The sequence below is a fragment of the Misgurnus anguillicaudatus genome, chromosome 13 (assembly GCF_027580225.2).
Source record: "Misgurnus anguillicaudatus chromosome 13, ASM2758022v2, whole genome shotgun sequence".
Lineage (NCBI taxonomy): Eukaryota > Metazoa > Chordata > Actinopteri > Cypriniformes > Cobitidae > Misgurnus > Misgurnus anguillicaudatus.
The window spans coordinates 29,851,029-29,870,893 of NC_073349.2; the positions used below are offsets into that span (position 1 = coordinate 29,851,029).

At 37.4% G+C, this 19,865-nt stretch overlaps 1 protein-coding gene across 1 annotated transcript in view; it reads left to right on the forward strand.

The window, feature by feature from the left end:
- The first annotated feature begins 3,765 nt into the window (after positions 1-3,765).
- Positions 3,766-19,865, forward strand: part of ctnnbl1 (catenin, beta like 1) — a 49,635-nt gene continuing 33,535 nt past the window's right edge. Inside the window, exons 1-11 of the mRNA XM_055188531.2 lie at positions 3,766-3,929; positions 5,686-5,871; positions 6,037-6,143; positions 6,229-6,368; positions 6,636-6,733; positions 8,364-8,457; positions 11,470-11,561; positions 13,202-13,274; positions 16,922-16,980; positions 18,031-18,179; positions 18,964-19,145. Of these exons, the coding sequence (XP_055044506.1) occupies positions 3,900-3,929; positions 5,686-5,871; positions 6,037-6,143; positions 6,229-6,368; positions 6,636-6,733; positions 8,364-8,457; positions 11,470-11,561; positions 13,202-13,274; positions 16,922-16,980; positions 18,031-18,179; positions 18,964-19,145 (1,210 nt within the window). The 5' untranslated portion in view covers positions 3,766-3,899. The remainder of the gene's footprint in view (positions 3,930-5,685; positions 5,872-6,036; positions 6,144-6,228; positions 6,369-6,635; positions 6,734-8,363; positions 8,458-11,469; positions 11,562-13,201; positions 13,275-16,921; positions 16,981-18,030; positions 18,180-18,963; positions 19,146-19,865) is intronic.

The window sequence follows — 19,865 nt, forward strand, 5'->3', positions numbered from 1 at the left end:
ATTCAGATCGAGCGAAAAACCTAGGACTAGTTCGTTTTTATTTTTTTCGACAAAATCGGAAATAGCGGAAAATTTTTAATGACGGAAATGAAATCGGAGATATACATTTTTTAAGTTTGGAGCCAGGGATTACAATGATACCAAACACTTGAGTGTCTGATGTCCGGTTTAGGAGTTATGAGGCCCAACGCGTCGGGCATTGCTATAGCGCCACCTATGGGCCGATTTGGCTGATTCACTGTATCTGAGTAGCCTGCTAATATACAACCAGTTGACCAAGTGGCAAGTTTCTACGACTTACGGTTTGGGCTGGGCGACGCGTTTTAAGGCGGAAAAATAATAATAATTAAAGCTGCAAGCAGCATTTACCGGGGTTCAAGCGATTTGGGAACTTAAGACCTTTAAAGGCATACATGTATATATTTGCTGCATTGTACAAAATAAATGATGAAAAATAAGCTACCAGACACACGTGTTCAAAGTTGTCAGCAAAAAAAGGTGCTATCATTCAGTGAAATGTCTCCCTCTCTTCTCACGGAACATTGACAAACAGAACAATGAAGGAAATGTTTGTGGTGCTTGCAGTGGCAAAACTCGGGTCACAAAACGTTAAAATACTGTTAATGAGTCAAAAGAGCCGAACCCCATGTCTCTACGATGTTCTGATACAGAGATACAGCTCTTGCTAAATGATTGCTAGGGTATTCTCATTGGTTGCTAGGAAGTGAAATGCAATCCACCAATGATTATATTCAAAGCCATGAAAGGCATAATCCATGATGACTCATGATTTTAGATGTAAGGTTGCAGTATTTTTAAGTGAAAATAACAAATAACCACTAGGTGGCGCTATGACAAACTCGTGCATGCAACCTCAGGTCATGACTGTGTTACTTGTAGCTAGTATCACGGCTATTCAGTTTAGTATAGTGAAGAAACAGTTGTATGACCATTGGGCTCACTCAATGTCAAAGATTTTGTTCAATTATGACGCCAACTAGTGGTGCAGGCATACAATTTTTTTTGTATTGCCTCAGACTCTGCTCAGACATCACCGTATCAAATTTGGTGAAAAAATGTTATTTCGTTGCAGACTTATAACCATTTATGTGTAAAAAACACCAAATTTGGAGGTAATTTTTCGTTTTTTGCAATTTTCGGCCATTTCTGATGAAAATTTTAACATAACGCCAATAGAGTTTTTTGTTCAGAAGGTAAAGTTAATTTCTTCCTATGGTTGTTTCGAGTCGATCGGAATAACCCTCGCAGAGTTATTCGCGCATGTTTTTTAAGCGCTATTTTGCTGTGCAGGGCTAACCGTTTGGCAAAAACTGACATGTTTGGTATCGTTGGACTCGGCAACAATTCAAAACTCTAAGGAAAAAAGTCCCATGAAAATACGTTAAACTCAGCCTTAGTTATAAGCATTATTAGATTCGTCTGACCACTAGGTGGCGCTGTGACGAAACGATGCATGAAACCTCAGGCTGTGACTCTCATCACGAGTACCAAGTGTCGTGTTGATACTTCATTCCTGTTCCCAGTTATAGCCAATAAAGTCCAAATGGCTGCGCACACTACAGACGTTTGGGCGTGGCATGTTGACCGTGAGTCGAAAGTTCAACTTTTTTTTAATAATTATTGATATTCAAACTCCAAGGAACATTTTAGCACTGGAATGATTCCGATCGGGCGAAAAACCTAGGACTAGTTCGTTTTTATTTTTTTAGACAAAATCGAAAATAGCGGAAAATTTTTCATGACGGAAATGAAATCGGAGATATACATTTTGTTCGTCTTGATGCAAGGAATCCAGGGATATAGGACACTTGACATTTGGACAAGAATTGTGGGAGTTATGAGCATAAACGTGTTTGCCATCGCTGTAGCGCCCCCCATAGGCCGATTGGGTTCATACTCTGTCAAGTTCGCGCACGAGTGAGACCTATCATTTGGCCAAGTCTCAAGTCTCTAGGCCTTACGGTTTGGTCTGCACGATCCGTTTTACGGCAGAAGAAAAATAATAAAAAGAATAAAAATCCATACAAATACAATAGGGTTTCAGCCCTTCGGGCTTGAACCCCTAATAAAACAGACAAATACAATAGGTTTTCAGCACTTCGTGCTCGAAACCCTAATTAACATATTTAATGAGAATTTACATATTTATATGCACACATACATATTTATGTGGCACATTTAAAATCTTTTGCAATTCTGTACGGATATAACCGCAGTGCATGGTGCCCAAAATATTGTATTGTCTTCAATGTATGATTATTTGTACTAGTTAGATACTTCTGTAAGATGATCTAGACGTGCTTGCGTGAGATTCACTTAAATTTATATATCATAATGTACAAATATTATGCATTATAACAGCAGACTAATCAATAATTGATAACTGAGCTGGTTTGAGAGGGCTTTAGCAGATTGAAATATGAGTAGATCGAGGTGATGTACTCAAACACATCACTGATCTGCCCTTCAGCATACATTCATAACACAATGAATATTCCATACAGGTCAGCTGGCGAGGCAGGCGGAAAATCACCTGTTCACACAGCAACATTCTGGATTTATGAGTGCTGTCCCCATTCAACTTGTCTTGTCAAGTCTCAACAGACCCAGTCAAGTGTGACTCGCAAAACAGACGACAGGACAGAGGAGGCCAACGCTGAGTGACAGAAAGAGAGAGAGCGAGAGAAAGAGAGACAGAGAGAGAGAGAGAGAGAGAGAGAGAGGATGTCAAAGGTGTAGATCATTTGCCTTAAAAATGTAATTTATTTTATTAAAAGAGAAACATTTATATCTGATATGGAAGCTGAATTCCAGTCACTAAACATGAACATAGTAAGATCATAGCATATTGCATACTTTTTTTATATTCTCATATTTATTTTGCATTTATATTATATATAAATACTACACGTATTTAAAAAAAAATATATATATATATATATTTATATTTTGTGTAGTGCATGTATTCCATTTTAAACACTAGTTTTATATTCTAATACAGAATGGGAAAAATAGTATGCATATAAAGAGAAATGGAAAGAAATGGTGCTGGTGCTTTAATCTCTAGCTGTCTGAATAATTAAAGCTGTCTTCTTTTTCTTATCTTGTAGAGTAACAGATAAAAAACCTGCAGTGAGTTCTGCATAAGGCAAACAGGTCAGGACAGAATGACAGAACAGACAACTGATACAGCTGTAGATTAAGAGTACGGGTGATAGTGGACTCAAGGTAGCAGATTTAAAAAAATATGAGAAAAGTCTGCTTCCAATAAATGCAACATTGCTTTACATTTTTAAATCCCAGAAGGCATTTTAGCTATTACTTATTCAATCTTTCTCTCCTTATTTTATGCTCAGAGGCAGGTATATCTTTCTTTAAAGCTCTCTCTATTCTCCAAGTCTCTTTGGAAACAAGTGTTAAGTAAATGAAAAAAAGCTCAAATACTGTGGTTTTATTGTCTTTTGTTTATCTGACCAATGGCAGACATTGAGAGGTTTGGGAAAACTTGGTTTAAATGGGTTTACAGTCTGCAATCACTCCGAAATGCAAAGAGGTCTTGACAATAACAATGTAAGATACCATGACAATGGGATCTATACGTGTTCTCAAGAGCTTTACAGATAAAAAAAACAAATTACCGTTTCCTTCCGATGTGGATCCTTAACTGTAGTTTTTAGCAGTGAATAAACCGAGAAGAGAAACCCATTATCACGTCCTCCGCAGCTGCAGGTGTCGCTGTCGTGTCTCTGTGAGCAGCGTGATGCGCGCGAGACGAGCGCGTGAAGAACAGAGCGGAAGTCCTCGCAAGCGTGTTTTTTGTTTACACGCTTTATTAGAATAATTTAGTTTTTAAGGATTAAACACACACACGAATCATAATGGACGTGGGAGAGCTGCTGAGTTATCAGGTACTGCTGGATGTTAATGTGTCTGTGTGCTACTGCCGCTTTATTTCAGTGTTATAAATGATTCAATAATGCATTTGTTTTTAACTAACTTATTCAGATCATTTACTTGCCATTAACTTAGCTTTATTTTTAAGAGAGTAGCGTGTTTAATGCATGTTTTACTGAAATGAATGATTGCTAAGTCTTTTTTTGTTTTGTATAAAGGTAAGTATGCTTTATTTTGAAATATGCAAAGTTTATGTATCTCAATGTAAATGCTTAAATTCTCGTGCGTATTTTACGAAAGAGTACAGTGATGACATTTGATGGTAACACTGTGATACTTTCATACATAGCATGGTATTTACATAGCATAATAGAAGTGGTGGATGCCTAAAAAGTCATTGTATATAGTACCATGTCCAAATACCACGGTGCTGTTAGTTTACCATTGACTTTTGAATTGGCGAAAGCTTTGCTTATAAAAGCATATTGGCAAATATTGTATTGTAGAAGACAAAATCGCACTATAAATATATGACTAATAGGGCCGCGAGATATACAGGGATACCGAGGAAACCGACGCGTGCATCGCGATACACATAAGCTTACCACGATAGTTTACGGTAACTTGATGTCACACTTAGGTCAATGCAGATAGTAGAGAGACTGGGGAAACAGTTTTACGTTAAATATATTTTTATTTTATAGCATCATTGTATTGCATATTAGTCCAGTTTGATTCACTTTTTTCTGATGTGAACAATACAGTCAACATAAAATGTATATCAAATTAAATTGTATTTAAAAATGATACTCTATATACATAGATATGTAAATGCTAGATGTCTTACGGTGGAGTCTCTAACGTCATCACCTGGCGGCCATCTTACCACAGGCAGCTCGCTCACTCGTAGCATTGAGTTTTAATGGTGCAGGTACTTTTAAATGACCATAACTTGCTCAATTTTCAAACAGTTTGGTTTCTTACAAACGTTATTAACGCGGCTATAATTCTGGATGCTTTAACATGTTTCATGAAAAATTTTTTTGTATAAGTATGCAGTGTCATTGGCACATCTCTGACGTTTATAACAAACCAAACCGTTGGAAAATCGGTAGAAAATTAAGCAATTTATGGTCATTTAAAAGTACCTGCACCATTAAAACTCAATGCTACGAGTGAGCGAGCGCCCTGTGGTAAGATGGCCGCCAAATGCAGACGTTCCACTCAATTGGCCAGCAGCGCTTGCGAGACATTTAGCCTTTTTAAATATCTATGACTATATACACATGCAAGCTAAAAATTTAGGGAAACACTGCATGTGAGAATATCTAGAGGAATCTAGTCTTACATAGCTAAGCCTTTAAACTGACGGCAGAAGATCTTGATTTCATTGGCCATTGATCGGCCAAGAGACCATCTGACTGATATGTGAATCAACCGATTACAGCTCATGTTCATTTGTTCAGCGTGATGTTTAGGGTCATGAAAATGTAAATTCAATGTCCATATGTCTTCTGGCTATAATTTAGCCACAAATGAGGTTGAGATTAAGAGTAGTCTAGATCAGAACGGCTAACTTTATGTCATGTAGTGTACAAACACTAGGGCTGTGCAAAGAATCACAGGTGATTTTTGCACAGCCCTAACAAACACACAAACTTCAAACCATTACCCTAACGAAAACTTACAAAATCGAGTCTGGTACTGTCTAACTCACAGCTGACCAGATGACATGCAGATTTGTCTCACATGTGGTCTCTTCCCTTTTAGCCCGATAAGGGTGCAAAGAGAGCCAGAGATGAAGACAGCAAAGATGAGTCCAGAGCCAAACAGAAGATGGCACGAGACGCTGGACGATTTTCAGTCAAGGGAGAATTTGACAGTGAAGAGCAGGGAGGAGGAGACCGGGAGAAGATTCTGGAGAACCTGATGGATCAGGATGGCGAAGATCCTGAGGTGAGATCATACGGACGCTGGCTTAATTCACTCACATGTGGTGAGGTGTTTAAAGCCCTATGCGTTTAGGGAGAAACATAGCCCAAAGATAGTCAACATAAATGTGGTTGATATCACTCTGATAAAACTCAACTTTGACCCTTATGTCCTGCCATGTGTTGACAGGGAGAGCCAGTGGATGAGAGCACAGTGAAGAAAATGATCTTGACTTTTGAGAAAAGATCATACAAAAACCAAGAGCTGAGGATCAAGTTTCCAGACAACCCAGAGAAGTAAGTAATATCACCTTAACAATTTAACAATCAATGTGCCCTCGTACTGAGTCCATATATGTCACTCACTTCCTGTCATTGGCAGGTTCATGGAGGCGGAGCTTGATCTGAATGACATCATCCAAGAGATGCACGTCATCGCCACAATACCAGAGCTGTATCATCTGCTGGTGGAGCTGAATGCGGTGAATTCACTGCTGGGTCTCCTCAGTCACGACAACACTGATATCCTAAGCGGCAGATTAAAGAAATAATTTCAGTGATTTTACCGTGGATAAGAGCATGACATTTACTATGGTAAAATCACTGTAATGCATGCTTTTTGTGGCTTATAAATTTATTTGAAGATAAGTCAGATTTTTTTTTTATAAAGGACACTAATAGTTTCTTCAGCTATTAGTAGTCTTGTTGTTTTTTACTATCTGGATTTATGTTTATTATTATATATTTAACTCTCTTCCATTCGGTCAGTAAGACCTTAACATAAGTCACATATCAGTATTGCCGTAGTGGATCTTCTGCAAGAACTGACCGACATCGACACACTTCATGAGAGCGAGGAAAGCGCAGAGACCCTCATCGATGCTCTGGTGCGTATTTATATGGAAGATATTTTTCATAATTGGAGAATAAACATCATAATCTGTGATGTTGGAGAAGCTACAGGCTGATTCACAAGTGTTAGCGGGTCACACATCAGCAGCAGCATTATGAGTAAATGATATGATTCACAGTGTGTGAGATTCAGCGGTTTATTAGTTTGACATTTTCAGATTGGAGAGAGAGAAACGATGTAACATCAGACTCTTATTAGACTGCTTATGGATTCAGACGGTTTGTGTCAGACGGAAAGAGAAAGAGGTTGATTGAGAATTGTGCGTCTGATTGCTGCCGGCTTCACTTCCTGTGCATTCACTTCTCAAATGCAGAATTATGGGTAACCGAGAGACATATTGCAATACAAATGAATGCTGAACAAGTCTGCTTCATTGTGGCAAACATTCATCGATTTATGTCTGCGCTCCAAAGTTTTCCCAAATGCTCCTTTGTGGCATTTGAGAGTTTTTTTATTTTGTTTATATAACTGTTTTTTGTGTTTGCTGTTTATCAATGTTTTTTTATATCAAAATGTTTTGACAGTCAAAAGATCAGCAATGTGGGCTGTAGGGCTGCATGATGTTGAAAAAATGTGCGATATGCAATTCTATTCTGTATTTCTTAAGAAATGCTATTTTTATTAGCTTTTATCATTTAGATTTGTAATTATCATACTGAAATTTAGATATGTAATTATTAAACTGAAATAAACAGGTAATACATATTCTTTTGATTTATTTAAATATAATTCTGGCTTAAAAAATACTTTCAGACGTAAAGTTCTTGTTAGGCACAAGTTCGTAGCTGTAGTTTTCCTCGCTTGTCTCTTCTTATGCCGTATTTTTTTTCCGCGCTCTGCTTTGCGCCTGTGGTCTAGCCAATAGTATAACAGTATAAGACTGCTTGGTGGGAATTTAGTAAGGCCTCTTCTGATTGGTCTAATTTGGACAATCTATGCATGCAACACACAAATGATAGACATGAAAAATGTATTTAAGTTATCCCAACTCGATAAGGATAACCCAGGGTTCCCACGGGTCCTTGAAGTTTGTGAATCTGGAGGGGGGATTCAAGGCCCTGGGAAGTGTTTGAAAATATACATACATAGATACAGATCATTGAAAGTGCTTGAATCTATTTTATGCAAGTTTTCTGGGAAAAATTAATATTATTTGCTGTGTAGTGTAGGATAATATCATAAAATTCGAGACTTTTTATGCACACGTGCTAAACTGTTTGCTTTAAATGCTTATATCTTCTGTATGTGAATGTTGATTCATACCAAAATGCTTTTTTGCATAGTTGTGTTTGACAAATAAAAATGTCTCGGGTTACGTATGTAACAAATGTTCCCTGAGAAGGGAACCAGACGCTGTGTTGAAATGTGTCCCCACATTTAGTCCTTGAATTTGAGGGTATTGGACCTGGAAAGTCCTTGAAAGGTCCTTGAATTTAAAGTTAACTAAGGTGTTAAACCCTGTATACTGTTATCACGAGAACGATCATTGGTGCAGCCCTAGTGGACAGAATCATTACAGAGATACAAAAAACAATTTTCAAAGAACAATACATTGAAATGTAAGAAGTGAACGTGTTTTTTATGTGTTTGTTTGTGTGTTATAGTTGGAGGGTCAGGTCGTAGCTCTCATGGTACAGAACATGGAGCGTCTGGATGAGACGGTAAAGGAGGAGGCTGATGGAGTTTACAACACTTTAGGTAATACACACATATCACAGGCTTGTGTCTTTACAGAATCATGTCATTAAATGTCAAACTTATTTCTAATGGACTGTTGCCGTGCACATTTTGTGCACTGGTTGAACTGAGTTTGCTGTTGTTTTTGTTCTGGAGAGATTCGGCTCTGCTGCAGTGAGAGATAAACGCTCCTCTCTGAGGAAAAGTGTCACTTAAATCCGTTCAGTCAAAGTCGTCTTCTGTGTGTCTCATTCTCTGATTCATCTATAAACACTTAAACATCACATTGCAGTGCAGTGCTGTTTGAAGACTGTGCATAACATTAGGAAGCAATTCTTAAAAGGGGTACACAGATACCAAATTTTCCATTACAGATCTGATTTTGATTCTTGAATATTTTTGCTCTGCAATGGAAAGTAAAGCATAAAGAGAATAAATATTTTATATGTATTGCATCCTTCCAATGGTCGTTTTTTTTATCAGATGCTTAAAATTTAGTTTGCTTCTCCAGTGTGTGAGTCCCACATTATTCAGAGTTTTCGTGAACTTCAATATCTTTACGTATGCGTTTGTTCTTCACATAAAGCTATTTGTATCAATCCCGTTAATCCAACACCCAGAGTTGGGAAGCTACTTTGAAACTGTACTTAGATAAGCCACAAGCTACTTATCAGTAAAAGTAGTTCAACTACAGTCAAGCTAACCATCTGAAAAAGTAGTTAGCTACACTACAAGTACCTATTAAAAAGTAGCTATCTACGTTAAAACTACTTAGATTTTTTTTACAATGACATTATATTAAAAATAAGTGGAAATCGGATACTTCATTACGATGCGATACAATGTCGATTTTTCCTCTGCCAGCGATGCGATTTTTGCAGATACGTTAAACGCTTCTTAGATGCGATTGCAATTCAATCTGATTACTTTATCAATATTTTTATATTATGTGCAATCTTTGTCCTAATTAGAACATTTACAAAAACAAACGACCAAAAGTACACTTTTTAAAATAAAGAAAAATGTATTATGAGGGGCAAAATGTCACATAAAATCAAGCTTATGATGGCAACAGTTAAAGACTTTCAGTATTTTATACCAAAATGTGCAATAGTGACAATCACTGAGGTAGTTTTAGAAAAAAATATTTAAATAAAAAATTAATTAATATAAAAAATAAAGCTGTTAAAGGAACAGTATGTAAGAATTTATATCAATTAATCATAAAATGGCCCTGATATGTCCCTAGACATTAAGAAATCATTTTCATTTCAAATACTTATATCACTGACAACAGTGGTCTGGCCAGAATATTGTCATTTAAAAAGTGGAGTTGCAGCCCTCAACTGATGTTTATGTTGTCATTTTGTATTGGCCACCAGTTTTGTGATTGCAGTACCAGTTTTGGCCACAATCCTACATACTGTTCCTTTAAACGTATGGATTTGATTTGTCACACAAGATAAATAGCAGATGAAAAAAAAATGCTCGCTTTGGCGGAAATGCTTAGATGGACGCTATGCATCGATGCATCGGATCGTTAGAAATAAAATCCATGTCAATGTATTGTTACACCCCTATAAATAACTGAAAATAATTTTTAATGAAGAATGTTTCAAGAAAAGTATTTGGAAGTTTGTGAACTACACAATACACAAATATTTATCGCAAACTGCAGTCTTTAAAATTGACAATGAATGGGCATAAAAAAATAAAAGAGCATAATTTTTTTTTAAATGACTTAGAAATTATTATTTTTTACATTTATCTTTATGATAAAAATCATAATCATGATTTGTTAATAATAATTATTATAAACAAACTAGGTATTTATTTGACGGGGACATTTCACAAGACTTTTTTAAAGATGTCAAATAAATCGTTGTGTCCCCAGAGTATGTATGTGAAGATCTATCTCAAAATACCCCACAGATAATTTATGATAGCATGTTAAAATTGCCACATTGTATGTGTTAGCAAAAATGTGCTGTTTTTGGGTTTGTCCCTTTAAATGCAAATGAGTTGATCTCGGCACTAAACGGCAGTGCTGTGGTTGGATAATGCAGATTAAGGGGTGGTATTATCCTCTTATGACATCACAAAGGGAGCCAAATTTCAATTACCTATTTTTTTTTACATGCTTGCAGAGAATGGTTCACCAAAACTAAGTTACTTTGTTGATCTTTTTCTCATTTTCTGGACCCAATTATACCATTTAAACATGGAAAAAGTCATATTTTCATGATATGAAGAGTTTCGTTGCAAAACGAGATAAATCCATTTTTTTACATTTTTGTCAAAAAATGTTTATTATTATTTTATAATTTTATTATTTTGTTTTATGGTGCTACTTATCTGTATTTTTTAAGTTATGAAGGTTTAAATCAAAACAAACCAACTGCAGTTGCATTGAAATGAATTTGAATGCAGAACCAAAAAACGCGATTTCTGAACAATTAACAAAACTGTGGTTATCTCGTTTTGCAACAAAACTCTTCATATGTGTTCTTTAAATCACGTGGTTGGATAAATGCACTTCTGTAAGTATTTAAGTATAATATAAGTTATATCTTTTTCTGTTTGATTGTCAGATACTAAAACGGTGGCATTTCTATGCTAATATGTATAACTGTAGTACTGTGCTGGTAAAAACTCCAGTATGCACCCTGTGTTCATGTCCTCCGTTTTTTCCTGTTTGCTTGCATGTACACATCCGCTCACTGAACTAATGGCATAAATGCAACGCTGGCACGAACCGTTAGACCATCAGATGACCTTTGTTATTGTGACGGCAACATCAAACCTCTCACAAGACCGAATTGCACGCAGATCTGTGCTTTCTGTCTTCACACATTAATGTGTTGAGTTAGACATGATGTGGATGTTTTCTGAGGTCTGATCTCACTGCAGTTTGTCTGCATCAGTTATCATGGCAACTAGGTGAAGCAGACATTTCAAAAACTGGGTCACAGTGCAGCACAATTCATATGACAAGCATGGTGTAAACTCTCGCTCTCTCTCCCTCCCTGCCAGCGATGATCGAGAACATGGCCGAGTTTCGCCCCGGTCTATGCACAGAAGCGGCCCAGCAGGGTTTAATGCAGTGGCTGTTAAAGAGAATCAAGGTAAGACGTCCATCACACCTGCTCAGGTCAAATATGTTAAAGGCACACACACACGCTTTAAAATATCCAAAAACTACAAGCACACACAAATATTTTTACTTGGATCATCTCAGATGTTTTCAACATTGTTTTAAACCAAAGAAGCACTTTTGAAGCACTCCGAAGAAGCTTGATTTACACTAAACAGTCTTCCCACGGGTCCTTGAAAGTTTGTAAATCAGGGGAAAAATTGCAAGGCCCTTGGAAGTTTTTGATAATATACATAGATACAGGGCATTGAAAGTGCTTGAATCTATTTTATGCAATAAGTTTGCTAAAAAAAAAATCCATATTATTCCCTGTGTAGTGTAGGATAATATCATAAAACTTCTAGACATTTTAAGCACATGTGCTAAACTTTAAATGCTTATATCTTCTGTATGCAAATGTTGATTCATACCAAAATGCTTTTTTGCATAGTTGTGTTTGACACATGCAAACGTCTAGGGTTATGTATGTAATTGTTGTTCTCTGAGAAGGGAACGAGACGCTGCGTCTGCCTTGCCATACTTCCTGCGTCCCTGTAACGCCGTTTTCAGATAGCGATATATTTCCTGGCTCCTGTGTCACCCTGTCTTTGTCGTGAAGCCTCACCATTGGTTGAATTTGATATACACATTCAGACGCACTTACCCCTGGAGGGCGTCCCCAAAGTGTCACCGCAGTGACGCAGCGCAAGTTCTCTCAAAAGAGAACTTTAACAATGTATCTTAAAATGTAACACGATGTAACTTAAAATGTGTGCCCAGATTTAGTCCTTGAATTTGAGGGTATTGGACCTGGAAAGTCCTTGAAAGGTCCTTGAATTTGAATTTAACTATTCAGGAACCCTGAATAAAACACGGCTATGACGGCTGCACCCAATGAGTCTTTGTCAATGAAAGTCAAACAATTTGAGTGGGAACCCTGGCATATTTTAATGTTCCGGTAAGATTTCTGTCAAAGGTTTAATAGACAGAAGAGTCGTATAAGTTAGGAATGAGATTGTGCGTGTGCTTGATTCGTGATCGTGATCTTTTTATGATTAATCGTGCAGCCCTATTGTGTGGTAACCATTTTATAAAATCAATATTGTGCTCAAGTCTTGTGCTGTATCGTGAATAAGTCATGGCTGAAGGGGTTGCATTGATTCCTCTTCACGTTGTGCCTAACAACACCTTTCAGCCGTGACTTATTCATGATACAGCGTAGCCCTCGTACCTTATTCCTTACAAGGGTCATCTTTTCAGTGTCTAACGTATGTAGGTGCTTTAAATTCAGTGAAGTAGAGTTTTAGCTTGCAGTGTACAGACATTAACGTCGGCTTGTGTGAGGTTGGGTGTACGTTATGACGGGTTTAATTCGATCAGTTGAATATGAGATTTTATAAGAGCTGTAGGCATGCTGCCATAATTCTCAGTTTTGCTCTACGTGAGGTGAAATTCTCCTCGGATTTAAACTTTAGCTGCTGGATTAAGAGCTTCACGCTGTTGTGCTTTGAGTCTTAATGTTCCCTGAAGACCTTATGAATCCAGCGCCCCAACAATAGAAACACAGCACACAGATTGAATGGGACACTGCTGCCAAACCAATTGAAATCATCTTATTGTTTTTCCAAACAGGCAAAGATGCCTTTTGATGCCAATAAGCTTTACTGCAGTGAAATACTGGCCATCCTGCTGCAAAACAATGAAAGTAAGTGTAAAACATTTGAAGAGCTCTGATGCAAAACCGTCTTAAGTGTGTCTGACATCTTTTAGATTGAAATTTTAATGGATTTTGCCAACAAACCGGTATTTCTGAATGACCCGAGGCCGGGATTAAGCAGATTTGAAATGAAAAAATTAACGTGTAATACGAGCATTTGGTTAATATCACCATCTCATTTTTGACGGAGGTGGCATTTAGCGGCTTTTGCATCTGAGCTTCTCTTTTAATAAATACAGGCTTCATTAACTGGGTTTCCTTCGAAACGTGAAGTAAATCTTTTCGAAATTCGCAAAAACAAGAAAAACAATCAAATGCTAATTAGGTGCGTCTCCAAGTTGTTTGAGTGAATAATGGTGGTATTGGTAACCTATTAACCAGTAGTAAATAAAACAAGGCATGCTTGGAAAATGGAGACAGGACTGCTTTTAGTTACAATTAGGCAAGTTATAAATTTACTAGCAGTGCAGCTTGTAATTGCCAAACTGAATGCTGTGTACAGAAGAAGGAATGCAGCATTATTGATGCAGGCACTAGCAGCAAGGGCATTACAATGACGTTTAGCCCCATATATGGTAAAGATAAAGTCGGATGATACAGCTTGACAATCAGTCACGTGGGTTTAATGTTCGCTACGTCAGAATTTATTCACCAAATGCATTTTCAACACCATTATTCACATTTACTAAAAAAATGGCAAAAAACCTTTTTTTATTCGAAATTTGGCATTTCCATCACTTGTTTCTTATGCGATACATCAAAATGCACATAAAATCAGTGTGATGGAAACCCAGCTGATGTTTTTTGTGCGTATTTATTAAAAACTGCATTAATTTCTTTAAAATATTACAAATTACATGTTGAGTTACAAGCTTTTTACACCAACTGTGAATCTTTTTAGCATTAACAAGACTCGCACACTGCAGTTAACATCTTTATGGGTCTGTATGAAGTTATTTGTGACCCTGGACCACAGAACCAGTCATAAGGGACTATTTTTTTGAAATTAAGATTTATACACAAAGATGTTTCCAGCAACACATACAGTATTACTAATGATAATACATTTTTGATATATTTACCGTAGGAATTTTACCAAATATTTTCATGGAACATGATCTTTACTTAATATCCTAATGATTTTTGAAAAATGGCTAATTTTGACCCATGCAATATATTGTTGGCTATTGCTACAAATGAAGAGTTTGGTTCCAAAACGCATAAATCCATTTAGACTAATTTCGGTAAAAATGTGTTTTTAATACCATGAACGTGACGAGATGAAAACCAATATTTTCTGTAACAAACGTTCACATAGCATCTTTAGGTTATAATAACATTAAAAATTCAAATCCATCATTTGATTTTCAAAGATGTATTATAAAAACTGATTATTTTTTTGCGGGAACAAAAAAGTTCTATAAATCTTTTGAATCAATATAAATACGCATTCATCTTTGCCATGTTATATTCATTTAGTTGACTAGTAGGGATGCACGATATATCGGCTGACATATCGTTATCGGCCGATAACTGCTTATTTCTAATATTATCAGTTATCGGTCTGATAGCAAAATTAGGCCGATAAATGAAAGCCGATAAATGATGGATTATTTTGGTTTGTTGAACCACTTCACTTGCTCATTGCTGGCCATGTGGAGTTTTGATTGGTGCTTTCTATGACATAGCACGAAGATGACACGTGTTGTGGGCTTAAGAAGAGTATGCTAGTCTAGCGCAAAGACAAGATGTCCGCGGTCTGCGAGTTTTTCATTGTGAAAATAATATGAATATTTATCGGCCTATAGATATTGGTTATCGGCCCCCAAATATAAAGAGTTATCGGTATCGGCCAAAATTTCCGTATCGGTGCATACCTATTGACTAGTGGTATACACTGATTAAAACAATAAACATTCGTGGCTTTAATCAAAACACTTTTTCATATTAAGAATACTGTCATTGCGGCTGTCATCCTTGTATTGTTGCTGAACTTTTTTGACAGCGATCAGCTGCAAAATGTTTTGGTCCTGCTCAATTTTAGTTGACTTTGCATAAAAAAAGTAAAGTTTTTCATAAGATCCTCTGGGGTCAATGTGTTAGCATGACAGAAGCTTGATGCTGTCGTGTGAAAATAACCAACAGCCAGCATTTTTCCTTCCCCCGAGTGCCTCTCACGTAAATTATTTGATTTTGATGGCTTACGTTTTTCCCCGTCACAGAAAACCACCACAGGTTTATCAATGCCATCAAAATTAGGGATGCACCGAAATGAAATTATTAGTACAATTGCATTTATGGCTATCACTGTGTACTGACTTTGCTAGGGGTGTGTGACGGATAAAAAACTCACAGTTCGGATCACATTACAGTTTTTGAGGCACAGATCAGATTATTTTTCGGATCAGCAAAAAGCAGGTGGGAAAAATCTAATAAACAATAAAGAAATTGCAAACATTTATAAAAGAGAACAAAGTTGTACATTAATAAGGTCTGAAATTAGCATTAGGTACAGAAATCAAATGTAATGAATCATAACACAATAAATTAAATATATTATTATTTTTTAGAGCTATTTGTCTCTTTGTCATGGGTTGTTTTATCAACATTAATGACACAGACTTAAGTAGGTTAATCTGACTGTAATCTATACATAGACTTAAGACATAAACAAATGTTTTTATTAGAAAAATAATACTGTGGAGAGAATTTTGTTTATATGTGCCCTGTCAATAACAAAGAGTTTTTATGTTTGCTTGTTTTTTTAAACGCGTTTCTCTCGTATGTGCACTACCGAGGGCACTTAAACGCGTGCACATACAGAGACCGAGGGTGAATTCCAAACAGCGCAACAGTCGCTCCACATAAAAACGTAACGATGTTTTTCATTGCTTTATACACCAAATGTATGTCAATGGATTACAGTATGAGACACATTAGCACGACTCTCTCTAAAGTTTACACATCAAGACATGCTTAATCTTTGCAGACGCGTGCAAACAGCTCGACCGTGAGTGAAACCTGCTTGAGCACGGAGGGGAGGGGTGGGAGACGACTGATCACCATGAGTGAAACCCAAGCGCTAGCGCACAGATGGGAGGGGCGCGGTTGAAATTTCGGTGCACCCCTAATCAAAATTACTAAAGTACAAAGTAGATGAGGAAAACTAGGATTCTGTGTGTATTCCGCGCCGCCATTGTTGCATGGAATTGTGTGCTGTGATTTGTTTAGCGGATTTATTGCATTCTGCAGAGAAGGAGGACTGGCGTCGCGTTTTAAGAAAAAATAATATGGCGGATATCGGATTTGGAACCAAATTCTTCAAATATACCTGTGTGTAGTGTGACATTTGTCCAATGACAGACATTTTTTTTATCTATGGAAAAAGTCTTCACTGGGTTTTGGTGCTCTGGTCTCAAAAGTAGATTTTTTTCCTTTTTCTCTCTCTGTCTCTCTTTCTCCCATTATTAGCACACTGAGCTCTAACATTTGTTTTCTCTCTCTTCTGTCTGTCTCTCTCTCTCTCTCTCTCTCTCTCTCTCTCTCTCTCTCTCTCTCTCTCGTGCTCTTCCCCCATTATTAGTGCACCAAGCTCACACATTTATCATTTTTCTCTCTCTCTGTCTCTCTCACAGAAACCAGGGAGCTGTTGGGAGAAATGGACGGTATTGACGTTCTACTGCAGCAGCTTTCAGTAAGACGTTGTCTCCGTTTTACACTCAAACTGTCTTAGGGCTCCCTCACATTAACCCAACCAAACCACGCTCGAACACGTTTGACCACCAAAGCCTTGTTTGCTTGACTAGTGTGATCGCTCCCGTGCCTGGGTGAGGTGTGGTTAATCTCCCCCGGTCAGCTTGCAAAGGTGGTCTCGGGCACGGTTTACTTGGGCTTTAGGCGCAGTGTGATCGCAAATCGTGCCAGAGCGGTTCAAAAGGAGAAACGTCAATTATGCGACCACTCACCTTCATCTAACTTTGTAAAAACCTTCTGACGCGTGCAGCAGGGTTACGTGAATGTCTGAGCTGCACACACTACAGATCAACTGGGCAATATGATAGGCACGTGAGAGGGCTGTGTGTCATCGTGCACCAAACGACTTAAACTAAATTTGATCAGTTTTTAGTGATGTTAAACAACTTTTATCCATACTTTTCATATATGGGTATTTAATTAAATATTTAGTATTTCGAAAGCCTTGGTATACTCAACTTTTAAGGCATACGCTATGGTCAGAATACAGTGAATGCGATGCACATTTCATCAAATTTTGCATTTCAAAGCGATATGCATCTTATCATTAAGTGTGCACCTCTGGAGCTCAGTTTTTATTGGAGCTTTGACCTGAGAGATGAGAAAAGGGAGTCAGACTTACCTGTCCAGTAATATAAAAAATTGAGGTTGCACACATAATGTGCGTACAGTAATATATCGGACAGGAAAGGTATTGCAGTTTATCACAATGCACATTTTTTTAAATGCTACTAGTGTATGCATATGAGACAAATGTAGTATACTTTGCAAGGCTATGCGTTTGACTGTGCGGGTATGCATAAAAACGAAACATACTAGGGCCTTAAGCTTGTTGGAATGCATTCTGGGATTGCAGTCAAAATACATGTAAAGCAGCCTTATAATATGGTCTTAATAGATTCGATTGATGCAGTATGATTTTGCTGACTACCTTTTGGTGCAATCAGTATTCATTTCATGAGATTTGACTTTAATGACATTTTCATCGCAGGTGTTTAAACGTCATAATCCATCCACACCGGAAGAGCAGGAAATGATGGAGAACTTGTTTGATGCCCTCTGTTCCTGTCTCATGCTTCCAGCCAATCGCGATCGTTTCCTGAAGGGAGAGGGGCTTCAGCTTATGAACCTCATGCTCAGGTTTGTCTCTGATTGGTGAAGGGAGTTGTTGTTAGTTTTTGGGCATTCACGTGCATGTAGTGTAAAACATGTTTCAGTGTGATGTCATGGCACACGATTGCAGCGCTAATCATGGTGCTAAAGGCTAAATCAATATCTCATTACAGACATGTAAAAGCCTCTTGTAAGTCCTGAATAACCAAACAAAATCTTGCACACCTCAGGTGGACCTTAATTCTTCATTTTAAAGATGCACAAGGAAGATTGATCATATCAATGTAGTGTAAAACAATGTTTTTTGGGGGGGTTTCAGTGTTCGGTGTGTATAAGATTGAATCATTTAACTTTATGATATAATAGTCTGTTCTGAAGAGAGTCTTCTCAAAAAGTTACATTTAAACCTTTATTGTATTTACCCCATCTCTCTTTTCTATCTTCTTTTAGTTTACACATAAACAGTGTTGTTGTTTTTGATGAGTCTGTCATTGTGACGGACGGATGTGTTTTTTCTGAGTGTGTTTATGATCGTCACCTGCTGTCTGTGTGCCATTCTCTCGAGAAACTCTTTTTACTATAAACTTGTGTATACAGCAGAAAACAGAAGTTTATTTATTGTAACACCTCATAGACTTCAGGCTAAATCCATTTTATGTGTCTAAGAAAAAGAAAAATGGAGGCTTTGTGTGTGATTATTGGTTTGAACTGTATGTGAATTGAGAATAAAAACAAAGGGTCATGAATTGTTGTGCTAAATCGTTTCAGTGATATTTTCCACGTTTGATTGGTTATCATTGTCTCTTACCAGGGAGAAGAAGATGTCTCGGGTCAGCGCGTTAAAGGTTCTGGACTATGGAATGATCGGTCCAGAAGGTGCTGATAACTGTCACAAATTTGTGGATATCCTGGGTCTCAGAACCATATTCCCTTTGTTTATGAAGACACCCAAGAAAATGAAAAAAGTCGGAGTATCGGACAAGGAGCATGAAGGTTTGCGTTAACCTATTAACTTAATTATTAACTTAAATATTCACTTTCTGCATATCATTATACTAGCCCTATGTGCATCTTTGTTCGCCACCTGCACATTTTGTGTACCCCACATTTAAACTTTATTGAATTCCGCAAGCGCATGTCATGTGACAAGAACCAACAGACGGTCGCGTTTTCCGCGCAGATTTAGACACGAAATGTCAACCGTCTCTTACACATATTTTTTATTAACTCTGTGCATTTTTTTGGTAATGATCTACTCATCTTTGTTAACCTTTTGTGCAGCTTTGTTAACTATCTTCGCATTAATTTTGTTGGCCGTCTGCGCATCTTTACATTAACCCTCGGCGCACCTTTACATTAACCTTTAATTACATTTAGCCCTCAGCGAACCTTTACATTAACCCTCGACACACCTTTACATTAACCCTTCATTACATTAACCGTAATTGCACCTTTTTTTTTCTTTCTGAAATCTCGTTTTTTGGTTGTGCATTCCAATTAATATCAATTCAACTGCAGTTGGTTTGTTTTGATTTAAACCTTCATAACTTAAAAAATACAGCTAAGTAGCACCATAAGTAAGGGATAATGTAGAGGCAGCCGGTAGTTATTGGGAAATAAGCCCCGACAGTGTGATCAGGACCCGACGTGAAGCGGAGGGTCTTGTATCACACTGAAGGGGCTTATTTCCCAATAACTACCGGCTGCCTCTAC